The 21,300-nt window shown below is 50.1% G+C and overlaps 6 protein-coding genes across 6 annotated transcripts; 5 read left to right on the top strand and 1 right to left on the bottom strand.

The window, feature by feature from the left end:
- Window positions 1-2,742: 2,742 nt before the first annotated feature.
- NEUTE1DRAFT_115839 (uncharacterized protein) lies at window positions 2,743-4,087 on the top strand (the record flags this gene model as incomplete). The annotated part of the gene is made up of 4 exons (XM_009849625.1): window positions 2,743-2,986; window positions 3,178-3,251; window positions 3,343-3,786; window positions 3,936-4,087. 3 exons carry the CDS (start codon window positions 3,188-3,190, stop codon window positions 3,977-3,979), a joined length of 552 nt encoding a protein of 183 aa, XP_009847927.1.
- A 171-nt stretch (window positions 4,088-4,258) lies between these two features.
- On the bottom strand, window positions 4,259-7,467 carry NEUTE1DRAFT_76069 (uncharacterized protein; the record flags this gene model as incomplete). The annotated part of the gene is made up of 2 exons (XM_009849624.1): window positions 4,259-5,979; window positions 6,033-7,467. The coding sequence occupies 2 exons, from the start codon at window positions 7,465-7,467 to the stop codon at window positions 4,259-4,261; spliced, it is 3,156 nt and encodes a 1,051-aa protein (XP_009847926.1).
- A 1,308-nt stretch (window positions 7,468-8,775) lies between these two features.
- NEUTE1DRAFT_97857 (uncharacterized protein) lies at window positions 8,776-9,914 on the top strand (the record flags this gene model as incomplete). Its single annotated transcript, XM_009849623.1, has 3 exons — window positions 8,776-8,796; window positions 9,524-9,618; window positions 9,821-9,914. The coding sequence occupies 3 exons, from the start codon at window positions 8,776-8,778 to the stop codon at window positions 9,912-9,914; spliced, it is 210 nt and encodes a 69-aa protein (XP_009847925.1).
- A 124-nt stretch (window positions 9,915-10,038) lies between these two features.
- Window positions 10,039-10,327, top strand: NEUTE1DRAFT_115838 (uncharacterized protein; the record flags this gene model as incomplete). Its single annotated transcript, XM_009849622.1, has 1 exon — window positions 10,039-10,327. A coding segment is annotated over one exon (158 nt), but the record flags the coding sequence as incomplete, so codon positions are not given.
- A 3,207-nt stretch (window positions 10,328-13,534) lies between these two features.
- NEUTE1DRAFT_107294 (uncharacterized protein) lies at window positions 13,535-15,048 on the top strand (the record flags this gene model as incomplete). The annotated part of the gene is made up of 8 exons (XM_009849621.1): window positions 13,535-13,601; window positions 13,658-13,711; window positions 13,922-14,066; window positions 14,426-14,477; window positions 14,574-14,598; window positions 14,804-14,807; window positions 14,869-14,900; window positions 14,939-15,048. 8 exons carry the CDS (start codon window positions 13,535-13,537, stop codon window positions 15,046-15,048), a joined length of 489 nt encoding a protein of 162 aa, XP_009847923.1.
- A 2,625-nt stretch (window positions 15,049-17,673) lies between these two features.
- On the top strand, window positions 17,674-18,527 carry NEUTE1DRAFT_35161 (uncharacterized protein; the record flags this gene model as incomplete). The annotated part of the gene is made up of 3 exons (XM_009848791.1): window positions 17,674-17,800; window positions 18,036-18,095; window positions 18,451-18,527. Coding segments are annotated over 3 exons (264 nt in total), but the record flags the coding sequence as incomplete, so codon positions are not given.
- Window positions 18,528-21,300: the final 2,773 nt, after the last annotated feature.

The following is a 21,300-nucleotide window of genomic DNA, read 5'->3' as shown; positions in this document are numbered from 1 at the left end:
AGAGTGTGAAAGTAAGTATTCTACCTACTGCGTAAATGGCAATCATGGCACTTGTAGGACGAGGTCCGGATAATCCCAATCCCTGCTTGGTTATTCCCGATGGCAACGGATCCCCTGAAACCCAAAAATGACGGCGTTTACTATCTCCGTTTGAGCTCAGTGAGCGGTCAGCAAGGAGGCATCCCACATTACCTACGGTGGATGTTGTCGAATCCGACTGGCCGTTACCCTAGGGCTCCCAATGAGGCCTTCTAGGTTGCGCTTCCATGGACGCGGTACTCAAATGTCACTTGCTGACTGGAGGTGACCAGAATTGCGGCCTGTCTTTCTCTTGGCAGAGTATCCTTGCAGAGCGGCAAAGTGCAGAAGCTCGGGCACTCTCAACCGGCCAACACCCACCTGAGTTAAGACCCACGACTTGAAGCCCAACGGCGCTAGAGTCGCAGGGAAAAGTTGCAGTAGTTGCCAGTGCATGATAAAAGACCATGATAGACTTAATAACAAGAGAACAAGTGATGAATATTGAAACATTCAGGAGCCCCAAGATGCGGGGTTCCAGGCATAAGGTGGTAGGACTGGGAATGAATAAACTGAGGTGGTGGTGACTGATGATCGATGACTGGACGTGGTTATCGGGTTCCTGCCAAGGACAGCGTGGCAGGGGTTTCAGAGGATCAGGGGTTCCCCGTTGCTCGAACTCCCACTTGACAGCCTGCAAAAACTTGAGGTAAGGTAGTATGCATCTGGAAGCAGATATTGTGTGGATGGAACGTAGTTACCAAATCTCCGATATACCCAAGAAAGATGAAGGCTATCAAATCGAATCAGTACTAGTCTTTCTTTCCTATTTCCGGGAGCGAACCAACCGGCTTCGTTACAGCCGAGATGCGAGATATGTGTAACGTGCCGCAAAGCCATTCCAGGTTTTACTAGAGGCTGAAAGCATTCCGCCTCCCTCACCAGTCATCCATCACAGCCAGTGCGGGAGACCTGCAAGCTTCTGCTACATTTTATCCCTCAGTGGTATATGCGCCGTCCATTATTCCACCGTGAAAACCAATCGTGCCGATCCAAAGATGTGCGTAATCAGCTAAAAGGGGTCGCACAATGGCATTTACATGGGAAGTCAGGTCGCCATTCCTTCTACAGTCTTTTCTCGGCAAGAGAAAATGACCAAAGCTGCAATACGCCCAATGAAGAGTGATATTCGATGTGACCATTTTTGTGTAGTAACATCCGTTGTCAATGGAAGCTGTCAAGTTCCGTATTGCTGGCGAGACCCTTGGCTGCCTACCACCCTTGTATCCCCAGAATTGCAGTACAACATTGGATGGTCGGGAACGGTACGTACCTCGCCGTGTGGCTGCTGTAGCATCGCTGTCCCTGTCAGATACAGGGCATCGTACGCCGATGCTCCGGATCAGGGCGCCCCTGAGCTGTTGACTGGTCCATGGATGCCTCAAGGATGAAACAACAACAGGGACTGGTTTCATCGATGGCGTACACTAAACACCACAGCACGGTCACTCGAACGGGCGTGCCTAGACCAAGTGGAATTCAACATCCCACGAGCGAAAGCCATTCCATTATGTCCCCGTTGGAATTGACTGTGAGCGGTCTCTAGTGCACATGTAAGTGCAAACTCTTACCATCTCACATATATTCAACGAGCTCGCCATCTCATCCACACCCTCATCAATATCTTGCTGCATGGCGACCAACCCGTCGCTTTGGCAGTCACCATTTACAGATTCCGCTCCTTATTTCACAGCTAGGTTTGTGTGTGTGTGTGTGTGTGTGTGTGTGTGTGTGTGTGTGTGTGTTCTTCTTCTTCCGGTGCATGCTCCCCGATCCACGCGTGGCCGCGGTACTGCCACTTGACAGAATTCAGAGCTCTAAAGGTCATTAAACGAGTCATCTTCTGTACGAACTCCGAGCTCTTGCTACTTACAAACCACCGCGCTAACAAGTTTGGTGCCGGCAGAGGTACCTGCGAAGCCGCGGGTCTAAATAGGGTGACCAAGTGTGTGACAGTAGGATCATTGCGTTTATTTGTGAGGGACCTTAAGAGGTCACGATTGATGGGTGGCTCGGGGTATTACACTACTGTAGTGTGGAGTGGTGGGAGGAGTGGTACCTCCCGCACTGAAAGAAAGGAACGTAAGAGCCTGCGAGTGGCTAATGAGCGAATAAGTCTACGCTTCGACACGGCGCGTAATAATCGGGGCCGACTCGGCGGGAGTTGTGAGAGATCATTGCGTATCCGTATCCATTTAGCCAGACATCGGTTGGGCTCGTTCGAAGCGCTTTGCTATAGTGCTGATGTTTTCTAGGAGTTTTATGTGAGGCTGTGTTTGAAGAGATTTACGATGCCGGATTTCGCGCCATATCCCCAACTGAGACTCTCAGTTTCGGCTCTATTAATTGAGATATGCGAATTTTTGACAATGAGGTTGGCTTGGATTATAATAGGTGGTGATAATTTTGAAGAGGTCCATATTGCGGCGGAAGTGGGAAACTGCCTGTACGACGCTGCGCCCGGGCCCGTGGCACGTTATCGGGTTGGCACCATCAGGGGATGAGACTGCGGGGTGAGGTACCTGGCGAGCCTGGTCCGTGCACATGTTACCATCTGTCCGGGCTCCGAACCGGAACCAACTTCCATTACCCCTCCAGGCCTGCTCTTCTCCTTTGAATCTGTTATCGGCCTCGGCTGTCAACACCATTCCTCCTCTATGAACCCACTGAGGCCTTGAACGAGGTTCTCGGATCGTCAAACAGTCCATTTCATCCTCTAACTTTTGGAATCGTATTGCAAAGTGGATGCACGACGGACATAGTTTGCTAATAACATTAACTGGCGACGTGAATCGGCGAACTTCTGGCTCCAGTCATTCCAAGTTAGACGTAGGAAACATCTGGTCAACCGGCGCAAGTGAGTTTCTTCTCAAAATAAAAACATCACCATCTGTAAGAATCACACGTGGTAAGTAGTCTCTTGTTGAACTTTTTGTGTTGAGTGGGGGGCAAAGGTCGGTTATATGAGCAATTACCTCACCGTTATCGTCAGTGTCTGACTTCTTTTATCACTACAGCCATCTCGCTCTTTAATCATTCCATGTAAATCGTTTCGTTGAAAACACAAAACAGCTGATATTCACCACCAAAAAATATCAGCTCCTCCAAAATGGCGAACCAAGAACAGGCATCTGCTCAAAGCGATGACCCGGTGCATTGCGCCTTCTTCTACGGTGAGTCACTATCGGATAGCACCATTCGTCTCGACGTCTAAATTCCAAATGTGACCTTAGACATACTGCCATGATTTAACCAGTATACCAGGAACCCTCATGGTCCCCGAAGTCTTCAACACAGTCTGCTACAACAACAAAACTGTGCCCGACATCATCGCCCGCCAGCACAAGTTCACGCCCGCCATCCTTCACGGCTACATCCGCCGCCGCGTTAAGTTCGCTGACTACCCCGGTATCACCGAAGACGCCGAGCACACCGTGTTTGGTATGTTCGCGGAGGGGTTGACCAAGGCAAACCTGGACAAGCTGGATTACTTTGAGGGAGCTGAATATGAGCGCCGGACGGTGAAAGTGAAGCTGCTAGAAAAGGTGGGCGACGTGCATGGTGAGGGCAACGTCGAAGGGGAGGAGAGGGAGGCGCAGGTTTACGTGTTCCTGCTCGAGCAACATCTGGAGCAGAAGGAGTGGGATTTTGAGGAGTTTAAGAGGGATAAGCTGAAGTTGTGGACGAGGGGCGATCATATCTTTGCAGGTGAGTGAGTATGGTGTAGCTGAGGTTTAAAGAGAAGGGGGGATTGGAGGGATGCGATGGGTGAGGCGGTATGCCTGTGGAGGTGTGAGCCCAGAACTCATTGAGGGCCACTTTCACGTACGTTGCTAACCTTCTACCATCACTTACAGACTGCGATCCTGATAGACCCGCTACGGTAGCTGCTGCCGTGTGAGTTCTTTCGACGATTTCACGAGGCTAGAGATATCTGGGGAGGGAACATCCCAATCCATCACCCATCAGTTAGAGATACTATTGAAACGCAATCTCGAGAACGTATCATTGCGGGTTGGTTTGAAGACCTGACGCTGTTTTGGGTAACAAAAACGATGTCTAACAATTCAAAGAAAAACGGAAAATGATGCTCAACACCCCCCCCCCCCCCCCCCCCTAAAAGAAAAAAAGGGAAAAGAAAGAAGGAAAAAAGAAAGAAAGAAGGAAATAAAAAAAGGAATCAGTCATGTGGCTCTTGCTCCTTCTTCCTAAACCATAACCTCGCAGATGCTCGGCGCTTTAGCATGGTTCCGTTAATTGGTGTTACAAAGGGATCCATCTCAATGCCAACATGAGCGTTACCATCGACGCCTACGTACTTCCCAAACGAGTACGTCCCATAAAAGTCCTCATTATGCCATATCTCCTGGTCGGTATTGATACCATCTCCGTATTCTCTGATTGCTCGACTAGCTGCCCCGTATGCAAGCACAGATCCCAGTGTCGACGGCAAGCGGGGCAAATACGCATCGCTCTGTGCGAGGTAGGCCCACATCAAAACAGCTGCGTTGGCGCAGAGAATGATAACGCTCAAGAGATATGCTTTGTCGTCTAAGAAGATGCGCGTCTCAGTAATGATGGCGATGCCAGGCACGTCCGTTGGCTTGGCTGGCTCTTCGAATAAGTCGAGGTTTTTCCCGAGTACGATCGCGAACAATCTCCGATACAAGTCCTCCACAGTGGGAATCACGGCTTCAGGCTTGGGGATATCCAAGCTGGGATCAACCAGATCAGTGCTGTTGAGGTACATCTTCATGAGATAGTTCCACCAGTCAGAGACCAGAGTCGTGTTGTGCCATGCATAGATCGCAAAGGGCCTTCCACTGTTGTTGACGAGCTTGTTTGCCTGCCTAATCAGCCTCTGGGACATGTTTCGAGACATTAAGGATGTGATATCGTCAAAGTCTCCTCTCTGCGTGTAGGCAAGAATATGCCCCGCCTTATCGAAATCGACGTCAAACGTGGCTGTACGGAGTACTGCCTGACATGACAGGAAGGTTGATCGGAATGTATTCGCTGGGTCTTTGGTGTCCATGCGGATCCAGCCAGCCACAAAGCGGTCCTCACAAATGTGGTCTTGAGAGGCTGCGCTGCCACTCTGATCCGTTGGGATTGTGAGTGGAGTGATGACTTCTCGAGCGCCCAGTCCCGTAGTGTTGGATCCCACATTAAGGTCTGTGGGTTCGCACGTTTGCCAGGTGCCATCATCGCGGCGAAAGTTGAACGTAGTACCTTCGACAGTAAAACCATTGATCAGGTGGGTGACGTTTGCAAATGACCCGGAGGTTGAAGAAGGCGATGTTGCCATGGCTTCACATTTAGGCTCCACTCCAAAGCCTCGTAGTGTAGCCCGATACGAATCTGGTGACCTCGGTGACTCGGAGGTTATGTTGACTGGGAGGAATGTGTACTTGGTCGAGACCCAAGGCGGTAGTGTGGTGTTGTGAGAAATATTTGTGGATGCAGCGTAATAGTGGTCGTGGTAAACGTAGCGGATCATGTAGGTGGTGTCTAGTAATGTGTCACGGCTGAGAGTAGTCGTTCGAGCTTCCGCAAAGGTCGTGGGATACTGAAGCTGCACCGGCAACTCATTAAATGTACCACCAAGTGCAACAGTGAGGACATTAACAAGAAGAGCCATCAAGCAAAGAGTGCTGAGTAAGAAGTCTCGGGATCGTACGGCCCGCCACAAGACCAGCTGAGGTGGCAGTGACGTGTACTTGGTCTCCAGAGTGTGCTGCGGGTTGCATTTTCCTTTGCGCAGGATATTGAACGGTTGCAGCATGCAGAATAATCTTGTCAAAAGAACAAGAAACGGGTCCAAGAGTGTTGTGAGGGCCGTCGGAATGTAGTTCTCTAGTAGTTGTAGAACTTCGAAATTCTCGCTTGGTCGTGGTAGTCCTGGAATGTCTGTTAGCTCGTCTCTGTATAATGCGGGCGAACGTGTTTATCACCTTGTAACTTCTGCTCCATCTTCTTAAAGTAAATCAGGACCCCAGCTCCGGCAAGAAGTACAGCAATAAGCAAACATCCCGTCAGAGGGTGTGACTCTTTGGGCCGAACAGGATCATATTGAACATTCTGCCTTCGGTCAGCCATGTTGACAGCGTCGTCGGCCTTGGATTCCATCTCGAGAACATTGCCCGTTGTTCCCTGTTCGAGGAAAAATTGTTCTCCAGCAAGATTTCTTTGAAGTGTCCCGTTGTCGGAGCAATCCTCCATTGCCAGCCTATTGAGGACAGCTCGGCTGGCTCTCACGGATCTGAAGGCAAATCCGATCGTTGCAGGATCGGATACGAGGTTGCTCTTTGCCTTCATACAAGTGTACAATACGCCCCCCATGAGAAAGACGAGCAGGGCCAGCAGACACTCGAGAACAGCCGAGATTGTTCTACTAACTACAACCCCATTTAGAATGTAGCTGCTCGTACCGTCTGCCTGTTTATTCTCTCGGGTTTCGGAAGCAAGATGTGAGATCGCGGCAGAGAATACTGTTTTATGAGCTAGGGTAAAAGCACGCTCCATAACCGGAGCATGCTGGAAGTCAGATGCGAGCTCGCCTGAGAGGCCTAGGGCAAGATTGACCATTGGCATCGTTGGTCCGGCGACATTCTCTTTGCTAAGACTACCCCAGGGCTCAAATGTGGTAGCCGCTGGAAAGTCGCGTGTGGCGGTAGGAGTATCAGGAGGCATTCCCACACCCGTAAGGTATGAGAATGCCGTGGAATTGAATTCATCCTGTGTGAGATGTTCCTTTACTCCAATCGGAACTAATGACTCATTTAGAGGACGGCCCGACTCTGCAGAAACTGTGACAGACACGGGCTGTTTGTGATACGAGGTTTCGCAAAATAAAGCCGTCATGTTCGTTTCGTAGCTGCCGAGTTTTTCATCCATGTGCCTCGAGGCGAAGATGGTGAGGAATTGGTTGGTTGAATTTTTGCTGCAAAGCGGGCTCTCAAGGTAATAGTCGAGGATTGGACTTCCGTGATAGCCGATGTAGAGGATGATGGAAGTGTCATTGTTATAGGGATGGGCCTGGAAGAAACTGACGTTGACAGCGCAGCCATGACCATTGTCGAACGTGTAGGTGCTTGCCGGCGGTAGTTTAGTTGTCAATGGCTGCCAGCAATTTATTTCCGTGGTGAGCATGTCAGTGGCGGCGGTCAAATTCTCGCCCGGTCGGTAGTGCGTACTCGTAGCCTGACTAGAAAACGGCATGACAGCATAGTCGGAGGTCGTGAACGCCGGGGGGGCTTGCTCGAGCCATGCCATACCATAGGCTGTATGCATAACCGTTGTGTCCAACATCATCGCCTGGTCATTAGGCGATGGAAGAGTTAAGTGCGAGGACACCGTAATATTATTAGTAAATGCCACTGGCTTCATGCCCATAATCGAGCTTTGAAGGGGTGTGATTGCCCAGAAAAGTATCACAGAAGCAGTCCCAGAGAAGAAGACAGGCCAGTGTCTGCTCGATGTTGTTAGCTTCCATTTGTGAAAATTAGATCACCATACAGAAGTGACCTACCCCCTTTTCCACGCCGAGAATGGTATGAAGGCAAGAAACGTATTTGGATAGTCCAAAAGAAGTGAAGAATTCGCTGTGGCACCTTCCGGACGAGATACCTCTAGCCATGGCTGAATCCGTCGTATGTCCAGATCTATCCAAGACCATAACAAGCTGTAAAGAACAGAAATGACTGTAGGTGCATAAAGGTAACCAAAGGTCACAACCCCAGAATGGCAATCAGAGCACTCCGAGAGTGCCAATCCACCTTCCTTCTGGCTCTTTTGGGCCAAGTATTCGATCGCACCGGCCAGTGTGAGTGTAAGGATGATGACTGATGTCAAGACGGGTGCTTGCATTGTGATAGGTTTCCATCCTCCTAAAAAGTAAGTAAGTAAAAGTCCACAAGTTCGTATATAAGCCTGAATTTTCTTACCACCTGACAGCTCTGAGGCCTGCTTCATCATGGTAAATCCATCCACTGCCATATTGCCGTGCTTCGTTCGAATCGCTGGCCAACACCCGCTAACGAGCTCGTGAAATACACAAAATGATAGAGAAACAAGAACCAAGTCAATTCCAAGTCGTATGACACCCGATGCCTAACCGTAGAGCTAACTACAACGTATAAGTAAGCATTATTGTCTCCCATCTCCAAGCCATGTCTATGGCGTCTTGCTCCGGTTGACAATGTGGATAGCCGCCTATGAGACATGTTCATCTTCTTTCGGCGCTTAGTTAAGCGCAAAAGCACCCTCAAAAGTAGTCTTGAGTCGCGATGTGGCCGACCATGATGGGGTGCTACGTTGACGGACCACTAGGAAAGCTTCGCTAAATGGTCGCTTGCCATTAGGGCCATCAGGGACCTCATGGCTGTCCAATGAGAACATCAAAAGCGCAAGTCATGAGTTGATGCACTGTGCTGACTGCAAGTAACTTGCCAGCCTGGTTTCGTGATGTGCAGAGTCGTGTTTAGGGTGCCAGTCGGCACTTATTGTGTTGGTGATTTTGCGATTTTGCTGGGGTGGTGAAGTCAAGCTTTTGGAGTTGGGAGTTCGAGCATTGACGGGAGAAGAGACTTTAGTTCCAGTTCAGGGCAGCAACTGCATGCCAGGTGGCAGGACAGTTACAGCAGGTAGGTAGTAGTTGTGTTCGTAGGTTGCGCGGGAAGGAGCAACCATGCAGCAATGGAAGGAAGTGTTCCCGTCGTAGGTATTTGCCGGCTGCAGCACTCGCTGCCACTCACAGGATGAACGTGACGGCTTGGAGTTGCAGTGGTTCCGTCTCTTCACGACAGTCGGCGACCCACAAACGAGTTTACCGATACCAACATCATAAAAACCTGTCAAATCCGACCTTTTACCTTGAATACAACCACAATTTTGCCCGGAATCTCTTCCTTCGCTGACAGCCTCACCATCCGTCCCGATGGAGGGTTTGAGCCATCACCTTTGGCCTAGACGACCTTTTTCCCCCGGCAAACGAGGAGCATCGCCCTACCTTTCGCTACATCTCTGTTGATCATGGCCAACACCAGGTAACACATATGCTCGGAACCCTCCCCTCAATCATGGCTTCTTAAACGAAGCTAAACTCGTGCCATATATCGAGTCACCATTGACGGTCAGTTTGGGGGTATTGCGTAAGTTAGGAATATGTCCGAGTCAGCCAACTTTCGTACCTATTCCTTGTGTACATGGGAGACTGTGCTAACATAACATCTCTTTGCAGCTAAACAGCGCCAACTAAACACTGATCCGTCTTCGCGATGTCCCAACGAGACAGACGTCGCTGCTCCCGTGTCGCCAGACGGGCTCACTATATCAGTGGCGGGTGTCCAGCGACAAACTCTTCACTTCACCAACTGATGGGTCCTTGACGATAAACTTTTGCTTTAGGTGCACCCATTCACATGGCGAACCGGTACTTTAGCAGTACACTACGGACGATCTGCGGCTTCCGTGGTTCAGTCGGATCAAATTCCGAGCTCTGAGCAATGCCGCAGCGCGGAACAGCAGCCTCCATTCCTGGTTGGTCTGTCTCTCTTGGAAAACCCGGGATCAGCGAAGTCCAGTCAAGTGCACCAAATAACGCTATAGCTGCATACAACTTCACCACCAGAGAGACACAGTAAACTATATTAGTTTACTACATGCCCATACTTTATTCAGAAGGTTTACGCAAACGGCAACATTGTGAGGGTGTCTAAAGTTAACTCCCTCTTTTCTCTAGTTTCCGCCTCCTCCAAGCCGGGATCTACCGCTGCAGGCGACGGTCTGATCAAACTATGCACCGTTGGTACAGTGAAGTACCGTCCGGTAGCTAGTGTTGCTGGAGCTCGATTCATCATCGAACGGAGACGACTGTGCGGGCCCATAGTCAGAGAGCATCCAGCTTCTCTTTCGAGTCTTAGAATCAGATCTAAGGCCTAGCCTCATCTCAGGGCATCGCTATGCACATCGTCCTACGTTGGAGATGCTATACTGAGCTACCATATTTTGAGTTTGGAACGTCGAGGAGGCAAATATGGCAGTTAGCGAAAATCAACAACGGGCAAAAGCTAGTTGTTAATAGCCTCCTGAACACCCTGTCGGCGAAGCTAACGTGACATTCGGAGTGCACTCGGCGCTTCGGTGTACCGGGTCGCGCGCCAAGGACCGCTTTCGCTACTTTCAACCCGTTCAGACGGAGTTGCACACAAGGCATTCCCACTCGCAGGAACAAAATCGATACGCTCACATCGCACAACTCAAACTCCGTTGACTTTTCAAACATTCAGATACTTCATCACCCAAACCAGATCTCCAGGGTGAACATATATGGAGGTTTCTGTCATGCCATTTGGTCCAATCGAAGTAGACAACCTCGGTCCAAAAGGACTTTCACTAAATGCAGTATCTAGGATGCTAAAGTCTTTCGCTCACGATTCTACATGAGGTTTAGCGGTCAAACTTCCCGCCAACCCTTCCCCCACAGTGCGCCACGCTATGGGTCGTGGTGGGAGAGCAGTACCGAAGAGGCTACTTGTAGACCTGACGAGTAAGAAAAATTGAAGCGGTTGGTGTTTATTTTCAGCTTTTTCGATTTCCGCGAAACGATCTCACAACAACTGGGTCGAGGTAGCCGCGTGCAAAGGCCACAATCCTCAGCCTGGTGAACCTGGCGTTTGCTGTCCCCTACGACTGATACCACTGCAGTTCTTTCCATCCTCGACAGAATTATTTTGACGATGATAGAAAATGTTCAAAGCGCCAACTGGTGACACCATCAGTTATCGAGGTACATACAGACATGTATGTGTCCGTCTCAGCTGAAAGCCATGACATGCAGGCCGGATCTTTATTCTCACGAGGCCAGTTGCGGCGAAACGCTCACACACCTTTGACGGTACCCCATAAGGCCATGTTGCATGAGAGCCTCGCAGTGAGTACCATTTCCATTCCAACAATGTCTCGCATGGCTTTCTCTGAGCATACGCTGAACGAGGTCTCAGCATTGCCAAAGGCCCCGCAAAGAAGAGCGAGAGTACCTCTAAGCTCAACCTCGAAAAGCACTGCGTATATACCGCTTGCCAACAACCCGCAAATCATTGCATGTCTGATAATATTGCTTCTACACGCTTATCTCCACGTCTGGCGTAGGAGTAATCTGACCCACATGGTTATTTCCTTCTTTCGCACGTATCCAGACTCGTTTCAGTGCAATGGCTAGACGACAAGAAGCACATAACCAGCTTTCCCAAGTCTGTTAGTATGGGCAAGTTAGGATCGAACGGACTTGAGACCCGGCAAGTATAGCAGGGACGCCGTGAGCTGGGACCATTGTCACGGAGAGGCATGCCGAGCAGCAAATGTGAACCTCCCATTCAACAATCCAATGAAAATCATGCCGAGACTTTGAGAAAAGGAACCTGCGTCCTGGGCCGCCAAAGGTTGCTTTCTCGTCAGTTAATGCTCTTATGCATACAATACGGATCTCGCGGCCTCTCAAACAGGCTAACTGCCGTCAAATGCAGATATTGCCAGTCGGAAACCAGGATCTTGAGCCGCAGGACCTGACAGCCTTCCAAATTTATGTTCGGGCGGCTGCGTCTACATTGATTTAGTACCAAGGGAGCAATAGAGTTGTCATTTCCGTGCCACTGCGTGCCGCTCGCAACCACTCGATAGCATTGTTCTCGATTGGGCCAAGGGCGGTTACACACATGTCCCCGAAGACTGTCCTCACATTCAGTGCGACGGTGAGATCGAGACACTCAATTCGAAATCCTAAAAATAGTTCAGCGGGACGATATTTCAGTCAACGGTGTCTTGCACGTACAACAACTCGTTGTCGGGACAGCCTCTTCTCTGGTTATTCACTCGTTTGGCATCTCTGCTCGAATGATAGGGCACGCAGCAGATGTGATGTTATGGGTATCGTGTGAGGAACTGGACAAAACCGGCAATGCTCAGTGTCGGACAGCATTTCCTCCAACAGTTACCATAGTACGGCTCACACAGTACAGCCTTCAACATGAAGTTAGCGCATGGAACAACCGGCCGGCTTTCCGGGCCCCACGCCCCGCCCTTGGACCCCGAATATGTAATGGCATAGCGCAGCACATCGATGGTGTCTCATTCGCTGTCCCAGAAGAGAAGACAGAAAGAACCCAATGTCTGTTGCTAGTCTCGTGCGTAGTCGTGAGAGAAAAATAAATTCCTATGGTCAGTACTCTATTTTCATGTGTTTCTCAGTTTGTATGTATCTACATAGTATACTGACTTTGCAAGAGGCTCTTTCAGGGGGTGCAGAGCACTGCCAGGGTCTAGGGCCATCTCATGCTTGGTCCGGAACTCAAGCCTGAAAGGGAAATCATGCGCCATCCCACGTCCATGCTCTCATCGACAGGATATTCGGAAGCTAACAGCATTGGGAATGAATGATGCCCGCCAAGTCGTCTGTTCTACAGGAGGGTGTTCACGTCCAGAAAATCTTAGACCGACCTGTACTGTGATGCGCTTTCAACAGGTGTGGTTATCACTACATAGTGTTGGCGGAGGAAGTTGCCTGCATCTTTTGATTGACAAAAACGACCTTCCAGAATAATTCCGGATCCGAAGATGAGGGGCAAAGGGGGCCAATAGCTCGCTGCCTGATTATGTTTTTGTGCGCGAGCAAGACCCGAAGGGTTGGTTATTGCGTCAAATACCACGCTATGGCGATCTTAGCGGTGCTCCCTGCTCATAACAGCAAAGCGATGCCTCTACACAGTCGAGCCTTGTCCGATGTGATCTTCGGCATCAGTCGTTCGAGGTTGATTAACTTAGTAGCCACTGTGGCTTTAGAATGCACACTTTCAGAGTGGAAATCCAGACAGTAAGCCACTTCTTCCAGACGTCGAGCTCTGACAGACCCATGCATAGGAAGGGTACGGTGGATGGTACCTTGGGAAGTCTAGAAAGGTTGTCTTGTGACATTTTAAACATCCTCTTCCTTGACTCAATTTATGACCTTCCGGGTGAGGACGTCACATCACCCCACAAATATTGCAAACGAAGAATGTCCTCGATAGACTACCTACCGGTAAGTGACAGCCACTTGATACTATGACTTCAGAACCACTAGGTGCTACATGTTGTGGTGTTGTTTTCAGCATCACCAGGCTACCACCGTCAGTCCGTCACAGCGGCATAACGTACAGTGCTTGGCGGCCCCCAAATTCAGTGTGTACGCTAATCCCGATCCTGCCTCGTCTTCTGGGGGAGCTCCTCATTCACTTGGCATCCCTTGTCCAACTGATTATCCGGCACCTAGTTGCCGCGTGAGAGTTCAAATTGAGATCCATATGATTTCAACCAGCTGATCCTCGTCAATAGCACCATTCCTGACGATGATGCTGACCACATGCTGACAACAAGCCGCTTTTAACAAACTCGCTTTTCGGCTTTCTACGACCGTACCCTCATGAGTCCATCCAGCAAGCCAGCCCAATCCTTGCTCGACTCCATCACAGTTCATCCTGGGTTTGTTCGTTAGTGTGGTATACACACTTGCAGGGGACTCTTTTACCATTTTCAGGATAACTAGGCGGGGCTGCTGGCCTGAACAGCAACCAGTCGGCTATTGCCCGCTGTAAATGGAGTAAGTTCTGGTGTATGTGTGCGATACACGTTCGATTGTTGTTCTTGACCCTGATTTTGGGATTGTTTGGATCAATGAGGGCACCAGAATCCCTTGTCTTTTCCCTTGGATGTCGCAGGTCTCGAGCTAACAAACAAACCAACATTCATCTGTATAGTATCGGCGCTTGGCATATGGGTTGATATTGATTTGTCCTTATGATAAGTGTAGCATACGCTCAACTTGTCCTAAGTCGGGGGAGGAACTTGGGAGTGTTCCCATTCCGAAAGCAACATTATGAGTATGGGGTAGCTGTGGGCATCCGTCTAGGACATGGAACGAAAATGAAGGGGTACGAAGCTGACATTGAAAACAGGTACGTAACCTCAGGTGCCTCCTGTACCGTGTGAGGTCAAGCCAACAAAGCCAACATGAGATTATGCGAAACAATGAAGAGGTCAAAACGTACACACAATGACACCTCAGTTCGTTTTCAAATTGCCTACAACGGGACCAACCTTCACATCCCATCCCTGAGCTCCCTTCCTCGGCATGGGCACCTTCTCTTTTTTTTTTTTTTTTTTTTACTTTCAAGAGCCTCGCTACCATATTTCACACGGCAAACCTTGAGGTCCTTCCCAACCATTGCATCCCGTCCGCAACAAAAAGTAAACGAGGGATGCCACAGTGGCCCCATCAAATGCACATCCGGAAATTACATATCACTCTTCATAGACAAGTATGTAGCAGCAGCAGCTACAGCAAAGCATGGGGTAGGCAAAATCCTGTAAGTAAGGTAGGGATCGGATCTTGCCTGCTGACTTGCTTTGCTAGGTACCTAGCTAAATGCGAGCCGCAAAGGCTACGTACATACCGCTGTCAGCCTATGAGACTTGGCACACAGTGCTGTAGGTACAGTCCAACTCCAAAACTTGAAGGTGTTACCCACCATCGGCATGTCTCGAAGAAAGTTCCGAAGTGGTCATGTCGCACGACATAGGGACTCGACGAGTGGAGAGAATGAGACCGGATGAGACTGCTTGCGTTTTGAAGTTCCGGGATCGTGCTTGTTGCTGTTGCATAGTTGTAACTACCTCTATGCGGTGTTAACAGGTAGGTAGGTACTTTCTGCTAACTTACCTCCAGATTCTACACAGTTATACTGACATCATATCTAGGCATGTTACTACTCGAGGTAGGCTACCTTTCGGTATGTTTTACTACAGTCACATATACTCTATATTATAGCATCAGGTTGGAAGTTGATTACCTTGTTCACAACTAAGAAAACCACTTCTCAATCTTTGAGTGCTCGTGTTCAAGCCCCCAACCTCTCTACTCTTCCCATGTGTTGTTGATGTTTGCTAACTCTATGCATATCCACCTTCATCTCTCCCTGTTCATCAGCGGCACAACAACATGGAGATTTAATGCCTTCCATACGGAAAAGAAAAGCAGAAAAGGCATGATACGATAAGTAAGTACTTATTTACTTCGCGCTTTTTACCCTTGCCTGTCGAGGCATGTAGGTGAAGTGATTGTGCTACAGAGGGTACATATCTTTACTCTGCCTGCACCATTAATGTTCTTACCCAAGGTATGCTGCCGAGAGGAAGGGAGAGACATGTTGGAAGCAAGGCGTGAAGACGGGAATAAGAATGAGGCGTACAGATGGTAAGGTTTACTGATTAATGACTGAAAATGCCTTCCTCTACAATCTAAACCGACGAAAGTCAAGCCCAGGACCAGACTTCACACTCAGGAATCATCTGATGATAACAGCGAAGACAACTTGCCTTCATAGCTCAGAGCCTTAGAAGGAATAATGTTGTGAAGAATCCCAGAACTGGCAACTAACAGAGTTTAAGAAGGCTCACAAGCTCTGCGAGACAAAGTTTACATGCTCCCACGGAGCACATGGCATCCTAGGTTGGTCTTGACGAGCTGACCTACCTCTACATACTTCTGTACACTATCTAATGTAGAAACTAGCCTCTTTAGCCTGCCTCTAGATCGTATGGGTAAGTGATGTGGCTCCTGTATGTGCTAAGCGCGCCAAAACAATACCGGTCAAACACTAGTAAAATCTATTACGTTATCACCCGCGGCAGACATAGATTGCCTCTACCTGCCTACTACCTAGATCACGGCCCTTTTACGTATCACGTTCTCATGCGTACTCAGGGACGTTCAGTAAAGTCCCGTGCAAGTGGATGACCTGCAATCCCTCGCACTTGATCCTCGGCACTTTAGTGTGCGATGAGGCTCGCTCGGACTCGGCAGTGCTACTGGCTTATTAGTTTAGGACAACATGACTAAAACTATTAGTGCAGTTCTTTTGATTTCTTGAAACGGTGCCGGTATCTTTCTTTTCTCTTCCAACCACATTTCAAACAGATGGTATCATGCAGAATGCGGCCCTCTAGGTCTGAGGGAGTCCTGGCGGAAATTGCAAAGGAGATCTCCGGCCTGTTTTAGCTTCCAGGACTTCTCGTTGTTGTGCAACGAGGAAATAGATATGTTGAGTCTCTCGGCCAGTAGTAATTATTGGGTTGCAAAGAAAGTACAGGTGATAGGTAACTCGACGATAAAGAAGAAAAAAAGAAGAAAAAAAACACAAGATGATACCTTACAAAATTGGATGTCCTGCTCGTGGTTCCTGTTGCTAATTAACTGACTAGAATTCCTTTCAGGTGGATACATTACATAACTGGCTGTCCGGTATGCAAATTCAGTAGGAGGTCATTGCCGTGGAAAGCTCGGATATGCAAACAAGCATCTCCGCCTTCTCAACCCTAGAGAGGTACCTGAGCCTGCCACCTCAAAACTTCCGATAGAGTCCAAGCTTTGAAGATCAAAGATTAACCAACCCCCAAGTTCTCTAGGCTCCGCCCGGCAGTTGTTTACACAGTACATAGGCAGTCTGGTACACGTGTAGTGTACTGCCCTACGACTGGAACTCCGCCCACGACCAGATTGGTGACGATAGGTACGGTACTATGATAATGTACACTAGTGACAGGAAACTGGGACCCGGTTCCGGCGGCGGCGCCGTTGACGGGATCGATCCGTTGAACATCTCGCGCTGATGGACTCACTCCCTGAGTAAAACTACCAGGAAAACAAGCCCTGGTATTTTATTTCCGGAAAGAAAAACTCATCATCGGCTGACTGCGTGCTGCGTAGTTTTCCGACGGTGATCAATATCATGTAATTGTTGTTGTGGGTGCAGCGATCAGAATCCCAGTCCGACAAAAAGCTGGTGCCTAGTAGTAGTGATATAAAAGAAAAGATGGAAGGATGATAGATGGCGCTTATACTCCCACCTCCCTGTTATCCAATACGCCTTCCTCAACCAAGACCTACCGCATCTTACCTCCTCCCGGCGCTTGCGCTAGTCTAGTGACGCCAAGTTTCAGGAAGAGAAGGCGGCGGCGGCGGCGGCTTTGGGGATGCACCAACCGGAGAATTGAGCAGGAGAACCCAACCATGGTACGGCAAGCCACGGCGCAAGAGAAGGAGAAAACAGGAAACAAAAGGAAAAAGAAAAGAAAGAAAAAAACGGAAGGCGAATATCAGATTGGTTGGGGGACCAAACCTGACCAAATAGGTACCTAGTTAGCGACAATGGTTGCATTTTTCGGAAGGATGGAAAAGAAGAAGAAGGAGAAGGACAAGAAGCAGCAACGAACACAACGGCTAGCTGGTCGCTGGTAGGCAGGCTTTTGGGCCTAGACTTTTGTCATGTGTAGTCGTCGGTGGTGCCATTTTGGTTCGGTTTTTGAAAGCTTCGATGTCTCGGAAACATTTCTGTTCCAGGTTGTTGCGGATGAGATGGAACACAGTTTTTGCCGCCTTTCTTTCACTCCAGGGTTGATCCACTAAGAACCGACGAACCGCTCTGATCGGGTTTTACAGCCGACTTGCCAAAAGTTGTCCCCACAGTTTTCAAAAGGCGAAATGGGTCTGCTGTTCACTAATAACAGGACGAGATGATCACTAAGGATACACGAATTGGTGACGACTTTGTGGGCTACGTAGCCGTGATGGAGAGGGACCTTCCAGACCGAGTACTCTGGGGATCAAAGAACCGAAGACGAGACGAGATATGTACACTATGGATTCCGTAGAGGTGCTGCGGGAGTGAGGCACATGTTCTCGCCGGCTTCGATCTCTGCCACGAGCATCGTGTGTGTAGTGCTCGGTGGAGGAGTGATGTCTACAGTACACAGCTTCTGTGTGCCAGCACGGGTGACGGCAGTCATTGCCCCCTGCCTGTTTGTTGAGCCTGTCGTCCGACTGTCCGTCCGTCCCCAGCCGGGATGTTGTGCACGCACAAGGCAAGGCAACACAAAGTGTATCCAGGCTCTCCGCCTTCCACAAATCCCAGGAGATTGGGATGCTAGTGAGGACGTCCAATGCCGAGCCCGTCTTTCTTTATTAGCCCCTCGGATATCCATGCCCTCCGCAAGGTTAACCCATCCTGCCATCGCATCGTGACCGCACACCGTTCGAGGCAGCGGCTAAGACAGGGAGGACGGGCCTCGGCGAGGACAGGGTCTTTGCGTATTCCGTCCATTCGTAGTGTACACTACAGCGTACCACGGCAATATTGTGGGTAGCCCGCAGCTGATAGCAACAGACGCGCGGGGCATGGTGAGGTAGACTACCGATATTGTACATAACCCAGACGCAAGACGTCCTACCTCGGCATTCTACGCAGTACACTAGTAGTTGCATTCTGACACTGTCATTGACAGCTGGAACACCTCCGTCGCCGGGAGGGGGATTTAATGATCTGAGAGGCAGATGGGTGCCAGACTGGGAGGAGAGTTGACTGGCGTAGAAAGCAAGTCTTGCCGCCATCTAGGGTATATCCAAGGGCGGTTTGAGACGCAAGGCATTCTCGTCCAGCGTGATTGAACACAAACATACCTGTCGGCCATCCTGATATGCGTTGTTGTGGCATGGTTTTCTGGAAAGATGGATCTTTCATGGCGCAGTCATGTCGTCGAGATAGGTACCTTTAGGTACCTCAACAAAGAAGAATGGTCATCGCGCGGTCCCGATACTTGGGCGTCGGATTGTGGGGGAGAAAAGGTGGAATCGATGGAAAAAGAGCCGAATACATACACTAGTACCTCTAGGTACCTAGGTACATTGCCTTCAGCATTTCCAAGGCCTTGTATACTACTAGAGGCAGGCGTCCTGGATATGCGATCATTTCCATTGTGATGTAACAGCAAGTGCTGGCCTCTCTGTGCGCGTGTCTTGGGAAGGAGGGAAGCCGATGTTGACCTCGATGGAATGACGGAAATAATGGAAGGAAACTCTTGGCCTTGCACCTCGGGAATTGAAGGGAGCACCTGCAGCAAACAATGTACCTCCACCACTGTCGATGTTACTTGATCCATGCATGAAATGATGAGTTTTTAACGATTACAGTCTCCCGGTACCTTTCACCTACCCGCTAAGAGTGCGCTAAGTGGGGAAGGTAACTTGGTGAGGGCTTCTCGAGGTTCTCCTTCCCTTTTGTTGAAGGGATCTGGGCGGAATGGAACTAGAAGGGTCAGACTCGGACGTCAGCAGTGGAACTGTTAACAGGACGCTAACAAAACTCGCTCTATGCTACGGCTAATTGAGCTAGTGTCCCTTTGCGTGGATGGTATGCACTAGTAAGGGAGCTGTTGGCGCGGTTCAGTGAGAGCCCCGCCATAGCTTCCACTTCCCCTCTTCTTCGGGGGAACAGCCGGGGACACTTTTCTTTTCTCCCGGCTGACTTTTTGAAAAACACCTTTTCATGGATGGATTGATTCCAACCGAGCCAACCTCTCGTTGCAATGACCCAGCAGCAGGCTTCCATAAAATGACCACCTCCAGACGGCGGGCTGCCACACCGGCCGTCCTCAACACTGTGCTTGCTGCACCATTATCGGCATCGCCAGCCAGGTCAGCGTCATAATCATCGTATTTCGGGACAAGATGGCAGCGAGCCGATCACCCATCATCGGCTGGACCAGACTGGACCAGCAACACAAAATCGTCGGATGTCGAGTGTGTTGCGGCATGATCTTGTCTCATCTCGCTAGTGACAGCACGGCATCAGAGACATGCCGACCAGGCAAAGATGGACGAAAATCCGCCACTGGCTATTCCAGTCAGAGACAAAGACATACAATACACTACCTACAGCTTACCGCAATGCTCTGATCTGACAGACGAGCTTTGGGCTTGGCGGAATCCATCATCACGAAAGTTATCCGCCTGCCTGGACGGGGCATCCATTGACCCCATTGGCACTATAATCGCCGGTCGGGATAGTGTCAGCTCGTTCAGGAAACCACATCCCGTTTCGGCTCCGCTCTGCTTTGCGTGGGGACAGTTGCGAGTCCGGTACCTACACTGTTCCGCAGCTCCAGCAGGAGGATGCGGCGGCACGGATCAAGCTCATCAGAGAAACAAACCACAGGCTGCCAATCGATGTTGCTGCCGGCCTGATGTACACTACTACGAGCAAAGTTGCAGGCAGCATTGCTGCTTGTGGTGGGTGGGACTGACTACACTACTTTGCAAGTACCGGACGGGAATGCTTGGGGATACTTGGCCGTAACCACCAACGGTGCCCTTCTTCATCGGTAGAAGCGGCTTCACCCCTACGCTAGAGGTCAATGCCCCCTTCATGTTCCTCGCATGTTCCTTCATCGGTCTCTGTCCCGCAGTCTCTCGAGGAAGCCAAGCGAGCCAAAGGTATGCCCCCCGTCTCCCGATTCCCCAGACACGATCCATCCCATACCATGTCCCTTCCTCTCCCTTGCGCCCTGCCTGTCCTATCCGTCCATCGAATTACTGTTCGCCGAGCCACGCTGCCGCTGCGTGGCGTGTTTGAGGCAGTAGGACGGTAATCTTTCATGCTTCTTCAGGTTCTCGTGGCAAGGCATAACGAACACCATCCTACTCGTCCCGAAACAGTGCGGAACCACGATGCCGAGATTTCAGTGCTCTTCCTACGCGGACGGTTACCTCGACTGCGTAACCAACACATCTCAAAGCACACAATGGCTGCAAGTGCCGTCCTGTTGGAGCTGCGTGCGGGAGCCACTCCACCTACTGCAGGGTGGCAGGCTGATGCGACGAGGACCGGGGCAGGCAGGCGGCGATTGCCATGATTACTCGCTATTTGGCTTCAGCTGCAGGCGCTTTTTGTTTTCCTACCCTACCTGCCCTTCCCGGTATCTTGTTCTTCTGGTCCAGGGTATCATCCCCGGCCAGCACAGAGGGTGGATGGTAGAGGTACCTAGGTACTAAATTGGTGGTGTACCGCACACACTGCTACGCTGTACGAGTGCAGACGGGCCAGGCAGGTATCGATACAGAAATCATCAGGGTCGTTGCAAGGCCCGTTGCTCCCGCTCACCCACACAATCTCGAGGTTCATCACCCACGCGGGCCACCTCTCCACAGACTCGAGACAAGATAGATCATCTTGAAGAGATGAATCGGTCTTCCCGCGATTAGTGTCACGGTACGGTATTTGTCAGTGGCTCCATCCGGCTCTCGGCCCATCCCCGGCTTTAGTTCAAGTTCCAATCCTGCGTCACCTCACAGAAGCA

Source organism: Neurospora tetrasperma, assembly GCF_000213175.1.
Source record: "Neurospora tetrasperma FGSC 2508 unplaced genomic scaffold NEUTE1scaffold_1, whole genome shotgun sequence".
NCBI classification, from domain to species: domain Eukaryota; kingdom Fungi; phylum Ascomycota; class Sordariomycetes; order Sordariales; family Sordariaceae; genus Neurospora; species Neurospora tetrasperma.
This window is presented reverse-complemented; position numbering and strand designations above follow the sequence as displayed.